This window comes from Thalassophryne amazonica, chromosome 12, assembly GCF_902500255.1.
Source record: "Thalassophryne amazonica chromosome 12, fThaAma1.1, whole genome shotgun sequence".
Classification (NCBI taxonomy): Eukaryota; Metazoa; Chordata; class Actinopteri; order Batrachoidiformes; family Batrachoididae; genus Thalassophryne; species Thalassophryne amazonica.
The window spans coordinates 103,159,563-103,184,800 of record NC_047114.1 but is presented as its reverse complement, the minus strand read 5'-3'; the positions used below and the strand labels follow the sequence as shown (position 1 = coordinate 103,184,800).

General features: G+C 44.7%; 1 protein-coding gene and 1 long non-coding RNA gene across 3 annotated transcripts in view; one reads left to right on the top strand and one right to left on the bottom strand.

Annotated features, from left to right (window-relative positions):
- The window catches only part of si:dkey-181m9.8 (E3 ubiquitin-protein ligase RNF31), a 156,095-nt gene that overhangs the window by 94,213 nt on the left and 36,644 nt on the right, over positions 1-25,238 (bottom strand). The window contains exons 2-9 of one of the 2 annotated variants that reach the window (XM_034183161.1): positions 7,515-7,605; positions 7,321-7,386; positions 7,067-7,233; positions 5,988-6,133; positions 5,766-5,851; positions 4,627-4,728; positions 4,287-4,364; positions 4,140-4,210 (exon numbers count right to left, since the gene is read on the bottom strand). In XM_034183161.1, the coding sequence (XP_034039052.1) occupies positions 4,140-4,210; positions 4,287-4,364; positions 4,627-4,728; positions 5,766-5,851; positions 5,988-6,133; positions 7,067-7,233; positions 7,321-7,386; positions 7,515-7,605 (807 nt within the window). Of the gene's footprint in view, positions 1-4,139; positions 4,212-4,286; positions 4,365-4,626; positions 4,729-5,765; positions 5,852-5,987; positions 6,134-7,066; positions 7,234-7,320; positions 7,387-7,514; positions 7,606-25,238 lie in introns of both variants that reach the window. The other variant, XM_034183162.1, reaches the window with a different exon arrangement.
- On the top strand, positions 263-20,371 carry LOC117521815. The gene is made up of 3 exons (XR_004564065.1): positions 263-448; positions 2,329-2,335; positions 20,361-20,371. It is a non-coding gene; the product is annotated as an uncharacterized LOC117521815 (long non-coding RNA).

Sequence of the window (25,238 nt, the reverse complement as noted above, 5' to 3'; positions counted from 1 at the left end):
TGTGTGTGTGTGTGTGTGTTCTTGTGTGTTTGTGATCCTTGAATTTACCCAGCAGCCCCTGTGGCGCTTCAAGTGAAACTGGTTTATAAGAAGCCGACAGTGTAATCTGATGTGGCCGCGTCCAAATCAACACTAAAAGTTATTGGTTATCTGTAATAAAGATAATTTTTTTTACCAGTTTACCAGTTTATTTTCATAAAAGATAACTTTTCAGTTATCTGATGAATGGTTATTGAAGCTAACTTTGTAGTTAGCAGTGCCCACCACTGTTTAGACCCCGAACAGCTAATAGGCTTTATAAATTAGATTTATAAATTAGAGCAAATCCCCCGCCTTGCTTCGTATCACGAGGGACATGACTAAATGTGTATACTGGTGTGCAGGCTTCATTTACAGGGAGGACAGCAGTACGTTTTAGCGAGGTTTCACATAAACCAATCATATCTAAGTAGTGTTCCAATATTAGATCTTTTATCAACAGTGATTTTGAGGACAGTGACCTTATATTAATGAGACCCAGTGGGATTGACAATTGCACTATTGGGATTTAGGGGTAAATGGTAAATGGACTGCATTTATATCCAGCTTTACACATCAGTGCCTCACATTCACCCTGATGTCAGGCTGCTCCCATGTAAGGCGCCTACAAATCAAATCAAATCAATTTCATTTATATAGCGCCAAATCACAACAAACAGTTGCCCCAAGGCGCTTTATATTGTAAGGCAAAGCCATACAATAATTACAGAAAAACCCCAACTGTCAAAACGACCCCCTGTGAGCAAGCACTTGGCGACAGTGGGAAGGAAAAACTCCCTTTTAACAGGAAGAAACCTCCAGCAGAACCAGGCTCAGGGAGGGGCAGTCTTCTGCTGGGACTGGTTGGGGCTGAGGGAGAGAACCAGGAAAAAGACATGCTGTGGAGGGGAGCAGAGATCAATCACTAATGATTAAATGCAGAGTGGTGCATACAGAGCAAAAAGAGAAAGAAACACTCAGTGCATCATGGGAACCCCCCAGCAGTCTAAGTCTATAGCAGCATAACTAAGGGATAGTTCAGGGTCACCTGATCCAGCCCTAACTATAAGCTTTAGCAAAAAGGAAAGTTTTAAGCCTAATCTTAAAAGTAGAGAGGGTGTCTGTCTCTCTGATCTGAATTGGGAGCTGGTTCCACAGGAGAGGAGCCTGAAAGCTGAAGGCTCTGCCTCCCATTCTACTCTTACAAACCCTAGGAACTACAAGTAAGCCTGCAGTCTGAGAGCGAAGCGCTCTATTGGGGTGATATGGTACTATGAGGTCCCTAAGATAAGATGGGACCTGATTATTCAAAACCTTATAAGTAAGAAGAAGAATTTTAAATTCTATTCTAGAATTAACAGGAAGCCAATGAAGAGAGGCCAATATGGGTGAGATATGCTCTCTCCTTCTAGTCCCCGTCAGTACTCTAGCTGCAGCGTTTTGAATTAACTGAAGGCTTTTCAGGGAACTTTTAGGACAACCTGATAATAATGAATTACCATAGTCCAGCCTAGAGGAAATAAATGCATGAATTAGTTTTTCAGCATCACTCTGAGACAAGACCTTTCTGATTTTAGAGATATTGCGTAAATGCAAAAAAGCAGTCCTACATATTTGTTTAATATGCGCTTTGAATGACATATCCTGATCAAAAATGACTCCAAGATTTCTCACAGTATTACTAGAGGTCAGGGTAATGCCATCCAGAGTAAGGATCTGGTTAGACACCATGTTTCTAAGATTTGTGGGGCCAAGTACAATAACTTCAGTTTTATCTGAGTTTAAAAGCAGGAAATTAGAGGTCATCCATGTCTTTATGTCTGTAAGACAATCCTGCAGTTTAGCTAATTGGTGTGTGTCCTCTGGCTTCATGGATAGATAAAGCTGAGTATCATCTGCGTAACAATGAAAATTTAAGCAATGCTGTCTAATAATACTGCCTAAGAGAAGCATGTACACAGTGAATAAAATTGGTCCTAGCACAGAACCTTGTGGAACTCCATAATTAACCTTAGTCTGTGAAGAAGATTCCCCATTTACATGAACAAATTGTAATCTATTAGATAAATATGATTCAAACCACCGCAGTGCAGTGCCTTTAATACCTATGGCATGCTCTAATCTCTGTAATAAAATTTTATGGTCAACAGTATCAAAAGCAGCACTGAGGTCTAACAGAACAAGCACAGAGATGAGTCCACTGTCTGAGGCCATAAGAAGATCATTTGTAACCTTCACTAATGCTGTTTTTGTACTATGATGAATTCTAAACCCTGACTGAAACTCTTCAAATAGACCATTTCTCTGCAGATGATCAGTTAGCTGTTTTACAACTACCCTTTCAAGAATTTCTGAGAGAAAAGGAAGGTTGGAGATTGGCCTATAATTAGCTAAGATAGCTGGGTCAAGTGATGGCTTTTTAAGTAATGGTTTAATTACTGCCACCTTAAAAGCCTGTAGTACATAGCCAACTAATAAAGACAGATTGATCATATTTAAGATCGAAGCATTAATTAATGGTAGGGCTTCCTTGAGCAGCCTGGTAGGAATGGGGTCTAATAGACATGTTGATGGTTTGGAGGAAGTAACTAATGAAAATAACTCAGAACAATCGGAGAGAAAGAGTCTAACCAAATACCGGCATCACTGAAAGCAGCTAAAGATAACGATATGACTTTGGGATAGTTATGAGGAATTTTTTCTCTAATAGTTAAAATTTTATTAGCAAAGAAAGTCATGAAGTCATTACTAGTTAAAGTTAAAGGAATACTCGGCTCAATAGAGCTCTGACTCTTTGTCAGCCTGGCTACAGTGCTGAAAAGAAACCTGGGGTTGTTCTTATTTTCTTCAATTAGTGATGAGTAGTAAGATGTCCTAGCTTTACAGAAGGCTTTTTTATAGCACAACAGACTCTTTTTCCAGGCTAAGTGAAGATCTTCTAAATTAGTGAGACGCCATTTCCTCTCCAACTTACGGGTTATCTGCTTTAAGCTACGAGTTTGTGAGTTATACCACGGAGTCAGGCACTTCTGATTTAAAGCTCTCTTTTTCAGAGGAGCTACAGCATCCAAAGTTGTCCTCAATGAGAATATAAAACTATTGACGAGATACTCTATCTCACTCACAGAGTTTAGGTAGCTACTCTGCCCTGTGTTGGTATATGGCATTGGAGAACATAAAGAAGGAATCATATCCTTAAACAACACACCGGGAGCAACAAGGGGATTAAGGACCTTGCCCAAGGGCCCTTCGTGATTTTCTGGTCAGGCTGGGATTTGAACCGAGGGGTTGTAGGTAGCAGACACAAAATATTTGATATTGCTGGAACAGCCAATGGGCCATCCTCAATTTCAATGTCATCCAATGCAGTAATGGGTATGAAGTTTGCAAAGCATCTCCCTCGATTCTCTTAATGGACAGGTCTACGGATACAGGCCACAGTCTCAACTTGATGAATTTCCCTCCCTGCCACATAAACTGCACTATCACCACAGTGGATTTTCTGCACTAATTTCCCGCTAAGCTAATGGATTCTATGCCCACATAAATCATAGATGAAGCAAAATTCCGGGGTTCCCTGGAAGTGCTCGCTGTGTCGTGGCATTGCTATGATTTTCAGGTTTTGGTAAACTTCCAGACGCTGCACAGACACTCATTTCCATGGAGCCTGCTGGTATCTGTTGCTGCACGCGGTCAGTGAAAGGTGTGACGCGACAGTTGATTTTATGGTGGCGTACGGTGTTGTAGCGTCTTAATGTTGGGTTGACTGGACTTCATGGTTTTCATGAAACCAGAATTCATCATCAGTTAAAGACGACTAGTCTAAGTTAATTATGCAGCAAAAGACAATAAACAGGCGCGACTCAACACAACGTCAACCAGAGTGTCGGAAATTACATCATGGAGCTGAAGTCCAGTCACTCAGCAAACAAACAAACAGCTCATAAACTTTCTGTTTGACCCTCAGACAAAAGAAACAAGCCCTCTGTTTTGGTTTTGAGTTGGGTGATCTGTAATTCCACCATCATCGCCCAAACCAAATCCTGGGACCATCTGCAGTTCTGATCCAGTCTGATGGCGTGCACAGTCCTCTCAGCACCATTCATGCAGGTCTTCCTCACCCTGGTCCACTCTGTCGGTTCTCTGTGATATTTCTGAGGTCCGGGTTCTTGAAGTGGATCATGTCCAGAACCTTGATGAAGAAGCAGAGAATAGTTGCGATATAACAGGTTTTGTTCAGCAGTAAATATTAGATGTATTTAATATACCAGAAAGACACGACACAGCCTCAGAGTCCACATGAAGATGGGCAACCATCCTGCTGAGGACATCAACAGGGGGAGCAGCTGCAGACAGAAGGACTCAGTTACAAACCCTCTGAGGTCAGGGGTCAAGTTCAAGGAAAACACACAGACCAGGTCAACACTGAGCTCCAGTCTCCAAAATGAGACACTCACAGCTTCTTTTTTTTTTGGGGGGGGAGGGGGGGGGGGGGGGTGTTATGAAGTCAAGCAGTTTTTTTTTAACCTGTACTTTAGTATTGATCTTTAAGTAATCAAGCTTGATTAGGTTTGACATACTGATCAATGAGCAGTGGGACAGTCTGACCTGAGGAGGTGGACAACTCAGGAACTGATGCAGCACTGAAGTCGATTCCCAGCAAATCCTCTGCATATGACCGCTGACCTCTGGACTGCTCCCATTGGTTACCTGGAACAGAGAGGGAGGAGTTATGTCAGCCTGATTATGTTTATTACAAGGAAGGGCTTTTTTCCTCTCCTTGTTGTACTTTTTTTCTTTGACAATGACAAAGAATCAACCAGATCCATCACAGAAAAATCCACAAATGATCAAATCTCTTCAAGAGATCCTCCGTCATCTCATTTTCACGTTAGGTACAACTGCACCGCTCTCAACGTCAGCTTTCACGTTGCAATGTTGTTCTGCACCGTGGGCTGGGTCGGGTTTTAAACCGTGCTCATGGTCTAGGTCACGTCTTAAACCGTGCTCGTGGGCTGGGTCGTGTCTTAAACCGTGCTCGCGGGCTGGGTCGCGTCTTAAACCGTGCTCGCGGGCTGGGTTGAGTCTTAAACCGTGCTCGCGGGCTGGTCACACAGGAGGAAACAGGGAATAATCAAATACTCACAACATGGAAGAAACCAAAGAAGAATCTAGTAACTCAAACAGGAAACAGTACAGGCATAAATACAGAAACATAAATGACCAAAGACTGACACACACCGAAAAGCAACACACACATAGAAACTAACATACAAAATGACTCAAAACTCAAAAGAAAGTTTGTGGTGAGTGGAGCCAAAAACATCTCCTAAATACTAATCAAACTAAAAAGGAGAACCACAAAACAACCCAGTACAAAGCCAAGAAAACAAAGGCAGAAAACTAATGTGGAACTCAAAGAAACAAACAGGTGCAAACACAGGAGGACAACACAACAAACAGATGAGAGGACAGAACTGAGACATAACACAGACAGAGGAAACAAACAGATGAGAGGACAGAACTGAGACATAACACAGACAGAGGACAGATCACAAAGACAACCAACAGAAAGACACGGCCAGAACACAATGACAATCAACATATGGGGCAAACCACAACACAGGGACCCAATGGCCACATGTCAGGGGTTGTGTTCCATACCCATACAGAGGTTCTACTTTTTGTGGACCACACTAAACATTATGAAAGCAGGTGGACAGATGGACACATCTGGACAGACAAACCTTTTGGTCTGGACACAGCAGTGGTGAGTGAGAGAGTCTGCAAAGAGGATGAGGGTGATGAGGTGAAGATGTTGGGAGGTTGCTGGCTAAAGGAGAAGAGAAACATCAAAGAATGATTGTGATATCACATGATTAGTCCAAAATGAAGCCTTATGAACATCAAGACTTTAGACCAAACTTTAGCTTCAGCCTGAGGTCCTTGTATTACTCACACTCACTGACCTTTCTGCTGACTCTCCTGCTCGCTTTGATGCCAACACACATGATGTTGGATACCTGGCCTGTACAAGGGGCGAGGCATAGAGAGGTGTATCTTTCTGGAAAGCCCACCTCATCTCTGAAACGAGCCATGAGAGATTGGACACACCCTGTTTTGAAAAGCCACAAATTAGCCAGCTAATGCAAACACCAACAGCACCTTTGTCATCAAATTTCAGCTAGTTAATGTATGATGACTCAAACAATTGGTCTGGTTAGCGAGCAGGTGCATGGTACTTCTGCATGAACCCAGTGATGGAACTGCTTTGGGTTCAGCGCTGGTTCACCCTCAAGTCTGTGTTCTGAGCCCTCGACTCTACGCCTTGTACACCTACGACTGCTCTCCAACCTATCCAACCAACCGCATTATGAAATATGCAGATGATACCACAGTGGTTGGACTCATCTGCGATGGGGACGAGACAGTGTACAGGGCCAAGGTGGAGAAACTGTCACTCTGGTGCTCAGAGAACAACCTGACCCTGAACGTTCATAAGACAAAAAAACTCACTATGGACTTCAGGAAGAACAGACAGGACCACACCCCCTCATAAAAGGAGAACAGGTGGAAACTGTCACCACCTTCAGGTTTCTGGGCACCCACATCTTCAAAGACCACACCTGGACCTCCAACATCAGGGCTCTAGTTAAGAATGCTGAGCAACAGCTACACTTCCTGCATGTCCTCAGGAAGAACAATCTGGACAAGAAGCTGCTTCTGGCCTTCTATCACTCCTCGGTGGAGAGCGTACTGACATACTGTCTGGGAGTGGAATATGCAGGCTTCACAATGAGGACAGAAAGGCGATGCAGAGTATCATAAACATTGCCCAAAAGATCATCAGCTGACTTCTGTCCAGCCTGGAAAATATCATCACATCCTGCTGTCTTAGACGAACCAAGGCCATCACAGGAATCTCCTCACACCCTGCCTACCCCATGTTTGACCTGTTGCTGTCCATGAGACGCTACAGGTCAACAAAGTCACAGGAAGAATGAACCACATTAGACCCAGAATAAGGAGTGAGGGTAACCCATCTTACACTGGTCCAGTTCCTTAGTCCATCCAGACTGATGTTGCCATTGGCATCCACACAAGGACAAGCAGGATTAATCACCATGGAGACAGTAGGACAGACATAACAACGGGGCCTGTTGACTGGGTGGGTCTCATGGAGCCAGATGCAAAGTGGAATATTATAGTCACCACCTGTGATGATCCAGAGTAAGACAGATGCTCATCAAACCAATCCAGATCAAAGTGGACCAAACCAAATCACATCCTACCACTTCAAACCTTCAAACTGAACCGGGATGGTTCCTGCCAGATAAAGCAGCTTCTTCTTCTTTTGATCCGGAAAACCTGAAAGTGGTTTAAAGACAGTCAGACAATTAAAAACCTGTTCTGACAATTGAAGTTTAGCAACCACTTCAAAGAAAAATATTTAACACTCAGTTCTAATAATGTTTAATAATCTATCGGGTACTTACAGTAAAAATCCACATAGAGGTAAAGATCAGAGAATAAAGAACGAACACGGCAAAGATCAGAGAGAGTCTCTGCTGGAAAACTGTACTGACACTGAAAGAGAAGAAAAAATGTGTAATGATGCACAGTTGTGTCATTAAGACCATTGTGTAACCATGACTAATTACAACCCCAAAGGCAATGCACCAACGTAACACACCAACGTAATGCAGAAACACACCAACATAATGCGGAAATGCACCAACAATGGCATCAACATGACACAGAAACTTACCAATGTAACACAGAAATGCACCAACATAACGCAGGAATGCACCAACGCAATGCAGAAACACACCAATATACGAGTAATGTATCAATGTAATGCAGAAACGTAACACAGAAACGCATCAATGCAACACATACTGAGTTGAAGATTTATTTTGAACATAACAAAAGAAAAAATAAAACAGACAATGTAAAATTACAGTTAGTTCAAAAAGGACTGAGAAGACATCAAAACTAATCTAATCCCACCCCTTCTCCCTGTATGATTCATATATCAATCTGTTTCCTTAAAAATACTACTGACAATCATAATAATAATGACAACAATAATAATGATACAATGATACAATATAGAAAAAAGACATAAGGAACCCGACAAAACAAAACAACAGAAAAGATAGACCCAACAAACAATGAACATCAATAAATCCATATAACAAATATAGAAATAAATAATCAATAACACTTTCCCGTGAACACCTTGTGACTCTCATACTTCATCCCTGTATCCTGTGAAAACACATTCCTTATATTTTGTTTTAAACTGCTGAATCCACAGTCTCAGCCCCCAGAATGAAATGCAGAATCGTTTCTTGTTTGCGTGGATTTTGTTCATTTTGAAGTTGTATTTCCCTCGTAATTTATGTCCGCCCCCCCCGATCCTTAAACAATTTCTGTAGATTTTTTGGTTGAAGGTCATTTTTTGCCTTGTACAAGATCTGTGCTGTTTGGAATTTAACTATGTCTGTTAATTTTAATAGTTTTGATTTTAAGAAGAGTGAGTGAGTATGACCTTGATAGCTGACATCATGAATGACCCGTATTGCCCTTTTTTGAAGAATTATTAGTGATTTCATTGAACTCATATAGTTATTACCCCAAATTTCTACACAGTAATTGAAATACAGTAAGACAATGGAACAGTATAAGATGTGGAGTGATTTATGATCCAAAACATCTTTTACTTTAACACTGAAAAGCTTCTTGATAATTTGGTTTGTATATATTTGATGTATGGTTTCCAACTGATTTTCTCATGTATTATTACCCCAAGGAATTTATTTTCATCAACCCTTTCAATCTGCACCCCGTCTATCTGTATTCGTACTTGCTCATTGGTTCTGCAGTTCCCAAATAACATTAGTTTTGTCTTATTTAAGTTCAATGACAGTTTGTTTCCGTCAAACCATACTTTCAATTTGTTCATTTCTTCAGTGATTTCCTCTACCATTTCTTTTAAATTCTCCTCAGAACAGAAAATATTCATGTAATCAGCAGACAACACCAGTTCGAGTATCTGTGACACCTTACAAATATCATTCATATACAATATAAATAGTTTGGGCCCCAACACTGACCCCTGTGGTACCCCACAAACAATGTCCAAACATTCGGAACTGACATCACCCATCTTAAACTGCTATCTCTGTAAATAGCTTCTAACCCAGTCTGATACAATACCTCTGATCCCACATCTTTCCAGGTTTTTAATTAGTATTTCATGGTTGATTGTGTCAAAGGCTTTCTTAATGTCAATAAATATTCCAACTGCATATTTCTTTTGTTCAATGGCATTTGTGATTTCTTCAATTGCTTGTATTTTTGCTAATGATGTTGTACTGTTTGATCTAAAACCATTTTGGTTATTGAAGAGTACTTTTCTTACTTTTGTGCTTTTCAATGAATATATCCAAGCTATTATTAAAAAGTTTTTCTAGTATTTTGGAAAATTGTGGAAGTAAAGACACAGGTCTGTAGTTGTTGAAATGATGCTCGTTTCCAGTTTTGTACAGTGGAATGACTTTGGCTATTTTCATCTTGTTTGGGAATGAACCAGTTTGAAATGATAAATTACAGATGTATGTTAAAGGTTTTGAGATCCCTTCAATGACTTCTATTACTGTTGTCATATCAATGTCAGTATAATCAGTTGATGTTTGTTTTTACATTTTTTAACAATATCTATGTCAGGCCGGGCGACTGCCCGACTATCATGACGGCTGGACCCGCAATGCAAACTCCCAGAATAGGCTTAGGTATTGGAGAAATCACGGTCTTTATTCCAGGCTTGGTTTCGGTACACATGTAGTCAGTCAGGGCAGCAGACGTCCGAGCAGGATTAGGCAGAGACACAGTCATGAACGATCAGGGGTCAGAGGCACGAGCAAACACCGACATCTGGGATGAGGCAAGAGGCATGGTCGAGGAAACACAGAGCAACAGTTCGATACACAGCTTGACAAAAACAGGACTGTGAAGGGCGCTGGAAAGTGTACTGAGACAACAATCTGGCAGAGAAGTGAAGAACTGTGGGGTTTAAATACATGTGGACTAATTAGTGTGAAACGAGGGACAGGTGGTGTCAAAGAGGTGCATGTAAGGTACAATCTAGAAGGGGGCGTGGCTAGTGAACAAAGATAACGCACAGACAAGATTGTGAGGAGGGGAGTGTACAAACTGAAGTGATGTAATACACAAAGACACGTGAGCTGGTGCAAGAGTGGGAGTGAATGGAAACAAAATAGACTGAATCAAAGTGAGGGAAAAACATAATGGCAGGTGCAGGGTGTAACCATAAATAACTGGGCGTGAGATCAAACTAAGGACAGAACTAACACAGCATAAAAAACTACAATAACAGGAACTGAAATCAAACATGAGAAACTACATGATGAGAACAAAAAGAAACTACAAGAGAACTGATCAGGAAATCAATACTAAACAATACCGATATAAAAGTACAACAGAAACCAACCGAAATGAGAACAGCAAAACTAGAACAGAGAATAAACCAGGATGAAAACAAACAACTAATAACACAAAACTGGGGCAGAAGGAGAACAGAAAGGGGGGAAAGATGGCTCAATGCCCTGATCAAGCCAAAACCATGACAATCTAATATTTCTTTCTCCTCCACCGCTTTGAGAAACATTGAATTATAATTTCGTTCTATCAATACATCCATGTTTTTCCCAACTGTCCCTGGATCAACAAATGCACCAAGGTAGCACAGAAATGCACCAACATAATGCAGGAATGCACCAACGCAATGCAAAAACACACCAATATAATGTATCAATGTAATGCACCAATGTAATGCACCAGGGTAATGCAGAAAAGCACCAATGTAGTGCACCAGGGTAATGCAGAAAAGCACCAACGTAGTGCATCAGGGTAATGCAAAAAGCACCAACGTAATGCGCCAGGGTAATGCAAAAAAGCACCAATGTAATGCACCAGGGCAATGCAAAAAAGCACCAACGTAATGCATCAGGGTAATGCAAAAAAGCACCAGGGCAATGCAAAAAAGCACCAACACAATGCATCAGGGTAATGCGAAAAAGCACCAACGTAATGCACCAGGGTAATGCAAAAAAGCACCAACGTATGCACCAGCGTAATGCAAAAAAAAGCACCAATGTAATGCAACAGGGCAATGCGAAAAAGCACCAACGTAATGCACCAGGGTAATGCAAAAAAGCACCAACATAATGCACCAGGGTAATGCAAAAAAGCACCAACGTAATGCACCAGGGTAATGCAAAAAAGCACCAATGTAATGCATCAGGGTAATGCAAAAAAGCACCAATGTAATGCATCAGGGTAATGCAAAAAAGCACCAACGTAATGCACCAGGGTAATGCAGAACAGCACCAACGTAGTGCACCAGGGTAATGCAGAGAAGCACCAACATAATATACCAGGGTAATGCAGAAAAGCACCAATGTACTGCACGAGGGTAATGCAGAAACTCACTAATGTAACACATCAAGGTAATGCAGAAACGTATCAACGTAAGACAGAAACACATCAACATAATGCACCAGAGTAACACTGAAATGTACCAACATGAAGCAGAAATGCACCAACATAATGCAGAAACACACCAATGGAACCTATCAACATAATGCAGAAAAGTACCAACGTAAGGCACCAATGTAACACGTCAACAAAATGCAGAAATGCAATGTAGAAACACACCAATGCAACACACCAGGGTCACACAGAATGCATCAACGTAACACATCAACGTAATGGCCCCTTCACACATAACACAAAGTTGGGCGAAAGAAGCAGGAACTTTTTTTTATTTTTTATTTCATGGCCCTGCGACAGACTGGTATCCTGTCCTGGGGGTACCCCGCCTCGCGCTCTATGACTGCTGGGGTAGGCTCCAGCCTAATATTGTCTACAATATTGTCAGGAACTGTGGTGACGTGGCGCAGCAGGCAGGTGGACACCAATGCAGGCTCATGATTCAGCTGGAGGATAAGTAAAAGGTTTAATCAAAAACAGGCTTAGGTCGGTGCACAGGATGACAATCAGACAGGCGGCGGTACAGACGGTCATAAGGCAGAGGTGTGATCAGTAAACAAGCAGAGTTCCAGCACGGGCAAACAGGTGCATAGGATAAGTCAAAAATGGAGTCAAAAAAACAGGCTGGGTTCAGGAGGAGCAGGATAACTGACTGAGACAAAAACGTGGTCAAAGACAAGCAGGGGTCGAGAAGAGCAAAAAACAGACTAAGCAAGCTACAGGAGGCTTGGAACAAGGCTGGAGGTGCAAGGAAGAAGGCGTGGCTGGATGAGATAAGAGTGGAGGTGGGTGTGTCAGACTAAAGCAGCAAAAAGAGGAATGTGACAGTGACAAGACAAATGTTAATTAGGAAATAATGACAGACAGACAGACAGACAGACAGACAGACAGACAGACAGAGATAGATAGATAGATAGATAGATAGATAGATAGATAGATAGATAGATAGATAGATAGATAGATAGATAGATAGATAGATAGATAGATAGATAGATAGATAGATAGATAGATAGATTTTATTGTCATTGTCATTAAGTAGCAGGATGGATGACCTTAATGATGTTCAGCTGGTGGATTGAGTGCAGCTCGTTGTGGCAGAGGAGTGTTTGTATAAAAGAGGGAGTGTGTGTGCTCTTCTTTCTCTTTCTGGAGACTGACTGCAGGTGTTTGGACGTGTTCACTTCCACGTTCCTGTGAAGACAGAAACCTCTGTGTGGGCTGTCATTGGTGGTGCGCTGCTGAGTTTGTGGTGCTCTTGACGCTCTGCGGTGGTGTCGAGTTACAGCTGATTGCTGTGACGGACGGTTTGGATTTTGGACCAAGCTGTGGAAGGAGGCCCTGCTGCTTTGCTCTGGTGCTCTGCTGAAAGATCTCGTCTTGTGAGACCGCTGGATGTGCCCTGTTTGCTGCGGCGGCTTTACGCTCAGTGTGGACATTTGGAAAACTCTGCCAGCTGCGTGTGCTGCCGGGCTGCGTGAGGCAAGGGCGCCCTCATGTGGTCATGATCCATGGTGTTTTAAAATCAGTTTTTATAAAATTGTCTTTTTAACTAGAAATCTGATGGTTAATAAATTCTTTTTGTATTTGGGAACCACGTCTCTGTCTCAATTGCAACGAACCTGTGTGTCTTAGGTTGAAGTTATTCAACTGTCGAATTCTCTGTGTGAAATTCCCAGGGTGGTGTCAGAAGTCGATTGACGATTAGGAGTAACCTGTACGTTTTGCCACATTTTGGTGTGAAGAAGTGGGATGCAAATTGAGACTAGAGAGGTGTGTTCTGTTTCTTTTTTGGTGAAGTAAATTTTTTTTGTGTGTTTAATTTATTTTTTCTGTTTTCCAGAGCAAAGCAGCAGGTGGCCTCGGTGCAAGTAATTTCCCCTATTTTGGTCGCATCCTCATCCTCATAGAATTTAAAATTCTTCTTCTTACTTATAAGGTTTTGAATAATCAGGTCCCATCTTATCTTAGGGACCTCGTAGTACCACATTACCCCATTAGAGCGCTTCGCTCTCAGACTGCGGGCTTACTTGTGGTTCCTAGGGTTTGTAAGAGTAGAATGGGAGGCAGAGCCTTCAGCTTTCAGGCTCCTCTCCTGTGGAACCAGCTCCCAATTCAGATCAGGGAGACAGATACCCTCTCTACTTTTAAGATTAGGCTTAAAACTTTCCTTTTCGCTAAGGCTTATAGTTAGGGCTGGATCGGGTGACCCTGGACCATCCCTTGGTTATGTTGCTTTAGACGTAGACTGTGGGGGGTTCCCATGATGCACTGTTTCTTTCTTTTTTTGCTCCGTATGCATCACTCTGCATTTAATCATTAGTGATCGATCTCTGCCCCCCTTCTCAGCATGTCTTTTTCCTGGTTCTTTCCCTCAGCCCCAACCAGTCTCAGCAGAAGACTGCCCCTCCCTGAGCCTGGTTCTGCTGGAGGTTTCTTCCTGTTAAAAGGGAGTTTTTCCTTCCCACTGTGGCCAAGTGCTTGCTCATAGGGGGTCGTTTTGACCGTTGGGGTTTTTCATGGTTATTGTATGGCCTTGCCTTGCAATATGGAGCGCCTTGGGGCAACTGTTTGTTGTGATTTGGCGCTATATAAGAAAAAAGTTGATTGATTGATTGATTGATTGTGGGGAACACAGGAGCTGTGAGAGTTACTCATTCAGCTTAGGGTGGAGAATGAGAGGTTGAAGCAGGAACAGGCTGAGGCAGCGCCTGGCCCAAGTATAGAGCCCTCATCTAAAGTGTCCTCTAGTGGTAGTGCTCCAGTAATGGAGAAGTTTATTTTTTTACCCCGAGATAGAAAATGTCCCATGTTTAATGGTAAGACAGAGGAGGAGATGCAAACTTGTGTGAGAGCCTGTCATGTCTCTGAAGCTGACCAGGCATTTTTTTTTTTTTTTTTGACCATCTGGAGGGGGAAGCATGTGAGGAAATAAAGCATCGTTCCAGTGAAGAGCGTTCAGACCCATTAAAGATCATTGGGGTGTTGCAGGAGCTGTATGGGGATACAGAATCTTATGTGGCACTTCAAGAGGCCTTTTTTCCCTGCAGACAGCGTGAGGGAGAGACTCTGTTAGGGTTTTCATTGGCATTAATGAGTCTGATGACATCTGTTAAGCAGCGTGCGTCTAATGGTGTCCCAAATGCAGAGATTTTGTTACATGATCAGTCTGTTGAGTGTGTGTTTGATGGGTCACTTCGGCGCGAGTTGAAGCAGTTTGTGCACCAGCAGCCGACCGCTACCTTGTTGGAGGTTAGGGGTGAGGCAATTAGGTGGGAACGAGAGGGTTTACCTGGTGGTACGAAGGGTAGTCATTTTTCCATCCAGTCTGTTGTGGGTACTCAGTGCGGGGTTCAGGGCAGTGGCCAGGTGGAGGCTGGTTCTTTTCAGGCCTCAGAACTGCAGGAAGTAAGGGAGATGCTCCGGCGGCAACAGGAGCAGTTGAATCGGCTGACTCAGAGTATTTCCCATTTGCAGGATTCTGGGCGGTTTCGTCAATCAGTTCCCCGGGGGTCTATAATTTGTAGGCGCTGCCAGAAACCAGGTCACTTTGCAAGGGAGTGTGATGGAGTTCGGGTGGTGGCTTGCAGTCAATCCTTTTTGTCGGCCTCTTCATTAAACAAACCATCTTCCGCTGCTCAGGGGTCAGGAAACTAGTGCCCGCGGAGCTGCGGAGCCACAGCTCGGGGAGGGGGGGGGGGGGAGCAAGTTACTGGCTCAGGTTTGGGTAGGACGTGTGTCAAGGTAGTGTCCAAGCTTGTGTCACCGTGTCCTCATTTAATGGTGAACATGGGGGGAGTTGGGATCCCTTGTCTGATAGATACAGGATCTATGGTGTCAACTATTCCAGAGTCTTTTTTCATCAGCAGTTTGAGCCAGGGGGTTTGGGGTGGCTGAAATCATGTCATTGGCTACAGCTTAAAGCAGCTATTTGGAGTTGGATGTGGAGCTTTGTGGTAAGCTGTTGGTTAAAGATGTGTCTGGTGTGTCTCCGCAGGCTTCTAGGGTCCTGGGGATGAATGTCATCCGCAGGTGTTATGGGGAACTTTTTGGGCAGCACGGGGTTTCCCTGTTTGATTTGCCAGCGGTGGCGGAAGCTCCTGAGTATGTCACACAGGCGTTTCAGAAGTGCCACAAGGCTAGTGGTATTGTGGATCAAGGAGTAGGGAAGGTTAAGGTTCATGGGGAGAGGCTTGTCGGATCCCGGGCAGTGTAATGAAGTTTGTTAGGGCTACATGCTCGGAGCGGTATTCTGGTGAGGCGGCCCTGTTTGAGCCTGTGGAGTATGGCTTGCCTGCTGGACTGTTGGCATCTCCTGCATTGGTGCAGGTGGAGCGGGGTATAGTCTACATTCCGGTGGTGAATGTGGGATCAGTGGATGTGTGGCTATGTCCCCGGGCTATGATTGGCACTTTAGAGGACGTTTGGGTTGTGAGTCTGCCTTTGGGGGTTGCTGAGGTGCCCCCGGTGGAGGCGGTAGTGGCCTCGCAGTCCATTTCTCCATCAGTGCAGGATCAGATTGCAGCCCTGGAATTGGGTCACTTACCTCTGGAAGTACAAGGTAAGGTGAGAGCATTGTTGGGTCAGTTTAGTTCTGTCTTTTCAGCCCAAGATGGGGATCCCGGTTGTACTGACCTAATATCGCATGAGATTCCGCTCCTGGATGATGTTCCAGTGCGACAGCGGTATCGCAGAATTCCGCCATCTGAGTATGAGGTTGTCAAAGATCATATTAATCAGCTGCTTGGAACACAGGTTATTAGGGAGAGTAGCAGTCCTTATGCCTCTCCTATTGTGCTGGTTAAGAAAAAGGAGGGCAGTTTGCGTATGTGTGTTGATTACAGGCTCTTGAATGGAAAAACTAGGAAGGACGCCTTCCCTTTGCCTCGGATTGATGAGTCCTTGGTTGCCCTCACTGGGGCTCATTGGTTTTCTACCATGGATCTGGCGAGTGGGTATAATCAGGTTCCTGTGGCGGAGGCTGATCGTCATAAGACGGCCTTCTGCATGCCTTTTGGTTTGTTTGAGTGGAACCGGATGCCCTTTGGGCTTTGCAATGCTCCTGGTACTTTTCAGAGATTGATGCAGAGGATTTTTGGTGATCAGCAGTGTCTGTCCTTACTGTTGTATTTGGATGATGTGTTTTTTTTTCCTCTACTATTGAGCAACATCTGGATAGGCTGAGGGTGGTGCTGGAGCGTTTGCAGCATGAGGGGTTAAAGGTGAAACCCAAAAGTGTGCATTTTTTCAGCAGGAAGTGCGTTACCTGGGGCATGTCATCTCTGATAAGGGTGTTGCTACTGACCCTAGCAAGGTGGAGGTGGTTGCTCATTGGCCACCTCCGGTCACACACTCTGAACTGCGCTCTTTTCTGGGCTTTGCCAGCTACTACCGCTGGTTTGTAGGTGGTTTTGCAAGGTTGGCAGCACCCCTACACAAGTTGGTAGCAGAGTTGGCTGAGGTGAAGCCCAGTCGGGTAGATCAGCTAGTTTCAGGTTATTGGACAGAGGAATGTGGCCGTAGCTTTGAGACTTTAAAAGCTAATCTTACCTCCGCACCTGTGCTGGCATATGCCGATTTTAGTCTTCCATTTATTTTGGAGGTGGATGCTAGCTATGGGGGGATGGGAGTAGTGTTGTCTCAGGAACAGAATGGTAAATTTAGGCCAATTGCTTACACGAGTTGTGGGTTACGCCCTACTGAGCGTAACATGGTGAAGTACAGCTCTATGAAGTTGGAATTTTTGGCACTCAAGTGGGCAATGATCGAGAAGTTCAGGGAGTACTTGCTGGGCCATAAGTGCATTGTGTACACTGACAACAATCCTTTGAGTCATTTGTCATCTGCAAAACTTGGTACTACTGAGCAACGTTGGGCAGCGCAGTTGGCCTCGTTTGATTTTGAGATTAAGTATCGTTCGGGTTGTAGTAATAAGAATGCGGATGCCCTTTCTCGGTTGCATTCTCCTGAGATGCAGGACTTCCAGGTAATGGTTAGTGGTGCCCAGCTTCTGGAGCCGCTGCAACAGGTTTGCCAGGGGAATAAGGTAGATGTAAGGCAGGCTGTGGTTGCAGTCTTGCCCCACCGTCTTCCATCTGACCTGGCTGCAGTGCAGTGGGCTGATCCATTGATTCGGGAGGTTTGGGTGTTTTGTGGCCGTAAAAGAGGTCCTGATAAGAAAGAGCGCAATCAGGTGTCACAGTCAGCCCGGGTGCTGCTTCGGCAGTGGGACCAGTTGGTGGAGAGGGATGGTGTCTTGTACCGTCAGGTGTTTAAGTCCAATGGAGCTGGGGCTGTGTTGCAGTTGGTGTTGCCTGCAGCTTCAAAAGCCGATGTGTTGACTGAGGTTCATCAAGGGCATGCTCATCAAGGGGTCGAGAGGACCCTAGAGCTTTTACGTCAGCGGTGTTATTGGCCAGGGATGTCTGCAGAAGTGGCAGATTGGTGCCAGGCATGTGAGAGTAACCTCATAGTACCATATCACCCCAATAGAGCGCTTCGCTCTCAGACTGCAGGCTTACTTGTAGTTCCTAGGGTTTGTAAGAGTAGAATGGGAGGCAGAGCCTTCAGCTTTCAGGCTCCTCTCCTCTGAAACCAGCTCCCAATTCGGATCAGAGAGACAGACATCCTCTCTACTTTTAAGATTAGGCTTAAAACTTTCCTTTTTGCTAAAGCTTATAGTTAGGGCTGGATCAGGTGACCCTGAACCATCCCTTAGTTATGCTGCTATAGACTTAGACTGCTGGGTTCCCATGATGCACTGAGTGTTTCTTTCTCTTTTTGCTCTGTATGCACCACTCTGCATTTAATCATTAGTGACTGATCTCTGCTCCCCTCCACAGCATGTCTTTTTCCTGGTTCTCTCCCTCAGCCCCAACCAGTCCCAGCAGAAGACTGCCCCTCCCTGAGCCTGGTTCTGCTGGAGGTTTCTTCCTGTTAAAAAGGAGTTTTTCCCTTCCCACTGTCGCCAAGTGCTTGCTCACAGGGGGTCATTTTGACAGTTGGGGTTTTTCCATAATTATTGTATGGCTTTGCCTTACAATATGAAGCGCCTTGGGGCAACTGTTTGTTGTGATTTGGCGCTATATAAATGAAATTGATTTGATTTGAGAGGTGTCAGGTAGCAAAGGTGAACTAACCAGTGGCTCGTGGCCTTATGGGACACCTGTTGGCATCTCGGCCTAATGAGATTCTTGCCATTGATTTTACTGTTCTAGAGCCTAGTCATGGTGGAGTGGAAGACGTTCTGGTAATGACTGATGTCTTTACTAAGTACACGTGGGCAGTCCCTACCCGTGACCAGCGAGCTCCTACAGTAGCTCAAGTTCTGGTTATGGAGTGGTTTTTGAGGTTTGGGGTTCCAGCTCGGATACATTCTGATCAGGGACAGAGTTTTGAGAGTGTATTGATCCAGCAGTTGTGTGGCTTTTATGGCATAGAGAAGTCTCGTACTACACCATATCATCCATCTGGGAATGGGCAGTGTGAGCATTTTAATAGAATGCTTCATGATCTGTTGCGCACGCTGCCCGTGTCTCGAAAGCATCAGTGGTGTTCCTGTTTGCCCCAGGTTCTGTATGCTTATAACATGACGCCGCATCAGGCAACTGGTGAGTCTCCTTTTTTGTTGACGTTTGGTCAGGAGCCAAGACTTCCAGTCGATTTTCTGTTGGGTCGAGTTCAGGAGCCTGTGGGTGGTTGTGTTCATGAGTGGGTCCGGGAGCACCAGACCCGCTTGCAGATGGCTTTTGATGGAGCCCGGGATCGGCTGAAGGCCGCTGCAGAGCGGCGTAAGAAGGATTATGATCAGCGTGTCCGTGATGTTCCCCTGAAGGAGGGCCAGTTGGTCTGGTTGCGAGATTTTGGGGTACGGAGCCGTCATAAGATCCAAGACCAGTGGTCCTCTGTGATGAATCATGTCCTGAGGGCACCACAGGAAGAAGGGACTGTTTATACAATCGCCCATAAGGATGATTTAACCAGAGCCAAGCAGGTTCATCGCTCATTGTTGAAGGTAGTGGTAGTGGTTGGTTCCCTGATGAGGTTGTGGCCCATTCTCTGCCCCCTGTGGAGTTTTTCCATCTGTGGTGGAGCCATTAGAGGACGGGTGTTGGCGTAATGGTGGGTGGTTGGTGTCAGGCTCTGAGGACCCTGCGTCTGCTTCAGTTGTGCAGGAAGTGGTGACTCCGCCTGCTCCTCAGGTGGAGGGGGTGGGAGAGGTGACCCAGGATGCCCCTCAGGTGGAGTGGGTTGGGTTTTGAGTTTACCTGCTTCCCCGCAGTTGAGTCCACCAGTAGATCCAGTGGTTGTTGTGTCATCTCTGCAAGTGGAGTCTAGTACGTCTTCCCTCCCCGCTAGTGAAGAAGTTGTACTTCGGCGGACGACTAGGGTTACTGCGGGTCATCATTCTAATATTCATCATCTTCCACAGTCTGCAGTGCAAGTGGGTCCTTCTGGCCCTATGTAATATAGGTGGTATGACTAAGGTTAAGGAATGGGGTCTATTCCATCGTCGGGGCGACGATTTAATTTGTGGGGGTAGATTGTAGCAGGATGGATGACCTTAATGATGTTCAGCTGGTGGATTGACAGCAGCTGGTTGTGGCAGAGGAGTGTTTGTATAAAAGAGGGAGTGTGTGTGCTCTTCTTTCTCTTTCTGGAGATAGACTGCAGGTGTTTGGACGTGTTCACTTCCACGTTCCCGTGAAGACAGAGACCTCTGTGTGGGCTGTCAGAGAGGTAAAAGGAGAAGCTGGAGCATGCTTCAGTCCATGTGTAAGTCAGTTATTGTCTTTGTGGGTTGAGATAAGAATGGAGCCAAATAATCTCACCAAGGTCTGAATAAATTCTTCTGGAGGTAAACAGTGGGCAATTGACCTTGAGGCTAGATAGCTTGTAGTGTTGCAGCTGAGCAGTGAAAAACACTTTTTAACAGTTCCACTTGAACAGCCAAATCCCAATTATGAATTAAGAGTATTCACTGGCCTCCGAAACCTTCAGCTTCAACGGCAAGGCACGCATCAGCTCGAAGGTGTCATCCAATTTGCGTCTGAGTTCAAGAGTCAACGCAGTCTGAGAATGCGCTGCCTTGCCAACCTCGTTAATCATGACGGACAAGTGACGGCCCCTGGTTCTTGATGCCGCCATCTTGCCAATTTTCTGGTAGATCAGGGCAGCACATAAGCCAAAAAGTACCAGCCCTGCTGCCATGAGACCAAAAATGAATAAATCCTTGACATCCTCAACGGAGAAAGGTGCCAAGCATGCCACACGCCAGGAACTCCAGGAGTCGAGGACATAGCCCGCAGGATACGTTCCATCTGGGCAGGCAGGATCCCCCGGTCCTGACCCTCTTGTAGAAAAAATGGTGTCAATAGCGTTCAGAGACCAGCTGATCAATTCCATGGTTAATCCAATAGATCCAGAATCCAATATAGTTTTTGAGGAATTCACACCCTGGTGAAGTAGGGACTTGAAGGTTAAAAGCAGAGATATAAGGGAGAGTGGAGGAGATGCGACCACCCTCCCAAGTCCCAAGCATACACCTAGATCTAGAATTTGTCACTGTACATAGGCCATAGAATTCTAGAAACCTAGAATTCAAACGTTAGGGAAACAGAATAAACAAATGAAAAAGCAGAAACAGAACAACAGAAAATTAAAGGCTGGATCTAAACTAGAATAGAACTCAACATGTGGCTTAAGTGTAACAGATAAACCTGAGGGACTAATGTGCTCAAAACAGAGAGACTGAATAACCAGAAAATAAAGGACGAAGACTAAACTAGAACAGAACTCAATAAGTGGCTGAAGTGTAACAGATAGCCCTCAAAACCTAACGTGATAACACAGAATGAGTAAAAAAAAACCCCAAAAAACAGACACTAAACTAGAACAGAACCTAATGTGGCTGAAGTATAGTAGATAATATAACCAAGACTAAAGTGGAAGAAACAGAATATAAACACTCAGGGTAGGACAGAAGGACAAAGAGAGGGAAACAGACAAAGACTGGGGGACAAAACCTGATTCTGGGCAGGTCCAGGGCCAAAACATGACAGCACCCCCCCACCAAGGCAGCTAACACCGGAGGCTGCCCGCAGCACCCCCCAAAAAAGGCAGGGACTCACAGAAACCGCCCACAACCTAGGGGAGAGGGGGCGAGCGGCCGACATAACAAAAAGGGACGTACAGACGGGTGACCGAGTAGCATGCAGAGGCTAACCAGGATATCAGACAGACAAGCACCAACAAGGTCCGGGGGTGACCATGTGGGCAAAAACAGCCAAAAACTGAGCCAGGGGGCCTACCAGAAGGACAAGCAAGAACTGAAACAGGGAGACCCGGAAAACTAGGAACCGATGCAGAAGTAGAGCTACCAGAAAGAGAATGGCTCGTGGCCTTGCAAAAACAGTCTAAGCTGGGGTAGCAAGGAAAGCTAACAGGGCTATGAGCACAGTGAACCTGCTTCCTCCCTGAGCACCAAAAATGGTGTAACCAATTAAACAAATAGTCCACCAAAAGCAAAAAGCAAATAAATCCATGAACCACTAAAAAGGAAGAAAAACTGATGAACGACATTGAAAACAAAACTCAGATGAGTCCTGAACACAAGATCCACACAACTTCAAAAACTAACCACAACTTAAGAAATAAACCAGGAGATATGCAAACAACATTTTGAAGGATGGCAACCAACTACGTACTCATGGGATGCAAAAAAAAAAATGAGAAGGCCAACAACCAGCGATGTAGCAAGAGCCATGGACAGAAAATAAACTAGCACAGGAGTTAAGAAGTGACAAAAACTGTTTAGTCCTAAACCACAAAAACCCCAAAAATTTACAAAATAAACATGGAGGGAAAAAAGAAGATGACAGCAAAATGAACATGAGGAAAAGACAAAATTACGTATAAGAAGGAATGACTGAAAAACCCATCCACGTACAAGGCTAAGAGAACTGCGAGCAGGTAGAACCAAAAAGGAACAACATAAAGCATAAAGTTGCACAAAGAAAGACTGAAAAAGATGATAAAGCTTCAAGTGGTGTGCATGTTGAGGGTGCGTCAGATGATGTGCTTTTAGTACAGGCAGTGATGGCTTCAGCACCCTGGATAGCTCAGCTGCTGCAGGGGACGGAACAGGAGCCTGAGCAGGTGATCCGGCGTACACCACAGGAGCAGGGCACGCTGTAGGGCGTGATTCAACAATTCAGTGGATGGAGCCGAGCAGTTTTTACTTGGTTCTGCTGGCGACTTTGTGAGCGTGGAAAGTGCATGTATGGCTGAATGTGCCAGCAGCGTGATCCTTTCAGCAGGCTCCTCTGCCTGTGGTTCCGGGTCCACTGAAAGCGTATGGGCTGCTGAAGGTGCTGGGAGCATTGCAGATGGGTCCCTCGGTATGGACAATTCAGCCGGTGGAGCAGTGATAATAAGGATCGCTGACTTTGTGGGAGGAACACTCACAGCTGGAGCTTGGGGTGGAGCGTGTGCCAAGGGGTTCAGCTGGCAAACACACAGTAAGGAGCAGAGCTGACGAAGCTTTTCCTGATTGCTTTAACAACACTGCTGGTGTTAGTGAGTGTGGGACAGATGACCATGGTGGTGCTACTGCATAAAAGGTGTCAGGCAACAGATGAGCTCCTGCTCCCATAGGCGAGGTGTCGGTTGGGGCCGGGTGCCGAGGGTGTGGTGCATGGCTTTTCTGTGGAGTTGGTAGCGGAGGTGGTCGTTCACAAGCCAAGGATGGTGCTGAGAAACGTCCCGGTGCTGGCATGGGTGGCTGGCATGGCAGGGGCAGTGTAAGCACCAAAGGTTCACTAGGTGTCGGCGTGGGAAATCGGGGAGGTGAGATGGCTGTGTCAGAAAGAGTAATAGAAAGGGGCGTGTCACAAGAGAAATCATTCAGCTCTGATTCGAACAGGATGTCCATGGGATCTTCGACCTAAGGGGGAACTCGACCTTGCTTGAACCACATCTTGATATGAGCCAGATCCGGATAAGCAGCCACTATATCAGGCTCAGCTCGCAGAATCTGGTCAAGCGCTGAAAAAAATTTGCTTTCTGGTCTGCCGGTCAAGACTGTCCTGATATTCAAAAAATAAATCTTGGATTTTAAAGAATACATTGGCCGTGTCTTGTATTGCCAGCCCTTCGGTCTCTGATGACACATCATCATCCAGACCAATCTCTGATTCGCTGTCATCAAACGGGGGACTGGCAGGCAGGTGCAGCTCTGGATGTTTGATCCACGCTGGGAGCTTGTTTGCTACAAATAAACTGCCCAGATTTTTTTGTGAAAGCTCTCAGTTGTCCAGGTGGTGTCCATAGTAGAGAAGCTTGAATCTTCAACTGGAATGGGTTGCTTGACGTGAGGACGTTTTACTTCGAATTGCAAAAGCTTCCTCAGCTAAATTTCTTGCTCTGGTAGTCTGACTTCTGTCTTGACTCTTGTACAGAAGAATAACAGAAGCCAGCAAAGCTGGAGTTTTAAACCTAACCAGACCCCTCCTACTGAGAGGCAGACTGATATTGGCTAGTGACTAGCAATTGCTCTAATTAGCACCTATTGTGCTCTAGTTAGCACCCTCCTAATGGCAGGGCAGCTGTCCCTCCTAAAGATGGGACTGACACCTCTCGTGATGATGTGAATGACTCATTACCATGAACAAAAGACTGAAACTGCTTTGACCTGAGTACCGCATTGTAAACAGGGTACAAAGCGTGTCTCAGACCCCCTCCCTGGGTAAGGCTGGGTTTCAACTGTTTCACATACAATGCTTCCTTCACTCCCCTCTCAAACCATTTCTTTTCTCTGGCTAAGAGTTTAACTTCCTTGTCCTCGAATGTGTGGTTAGTGTCTTTAACCCCTTAACGCCTGAATTTATATACCTGTATATAAAAAATGTTTTGTGTGTGTTTTTGCTTTTACATAGATGGTAAATAATGTTGAGATTATTAATTACACTTTTGCACAAAAAATAAATAGTAATTTTGGTAATAATTTATGTTATAATGTTATAATAATAATAATGGTATTTTGCAAATTTGCGACAACAGGCATACTGGTCAATTTGGTATGTTGCATATTTGAGTCAGATATTGTAGCATATATGCGACAATAGGCATTAAGGGGTTAAGGTGGAGATGAACTGCAGAGTGAGGTCCACCGGCGCCCTCTCTGTGGTGCTGGTATAGCCTTTTGTGCAACGGCTGCTTGGTCTCACCTATGTAGTGTTCGTTACAATTTTCCTGACATCTAACTACCATAGCAAGAAATTTAGCTGAGGGAGCTTCTGCAATTGGAAGCGAAATGTTCTCACATCAAGTAACCCAGTCCAGTCAAAGATGGAGCGATATCGGTCTATAGTTTTTCAATACAATAGGGTCAAGGTCCTTGAAGAGTTTTGTTGGTACAGGGTCAAATAAACAGGTTGTGCTTTTTGCTGACATTCCGAGTTTCATCAGCACACCTAGTCAGATACTATCAAATTCTGTAAATCTATGTAATACCTCAGTAATGGCGCCCACCTCAATAGGAGGGTGTAGTGGCTGGGTTAAGACATGCTGAGATATTCATCCATCCATCCATCCATTTTCTTCCACTTTATCCGGAGTCGGGTCGCGGGGCAGCAAAGCCGCCCAGA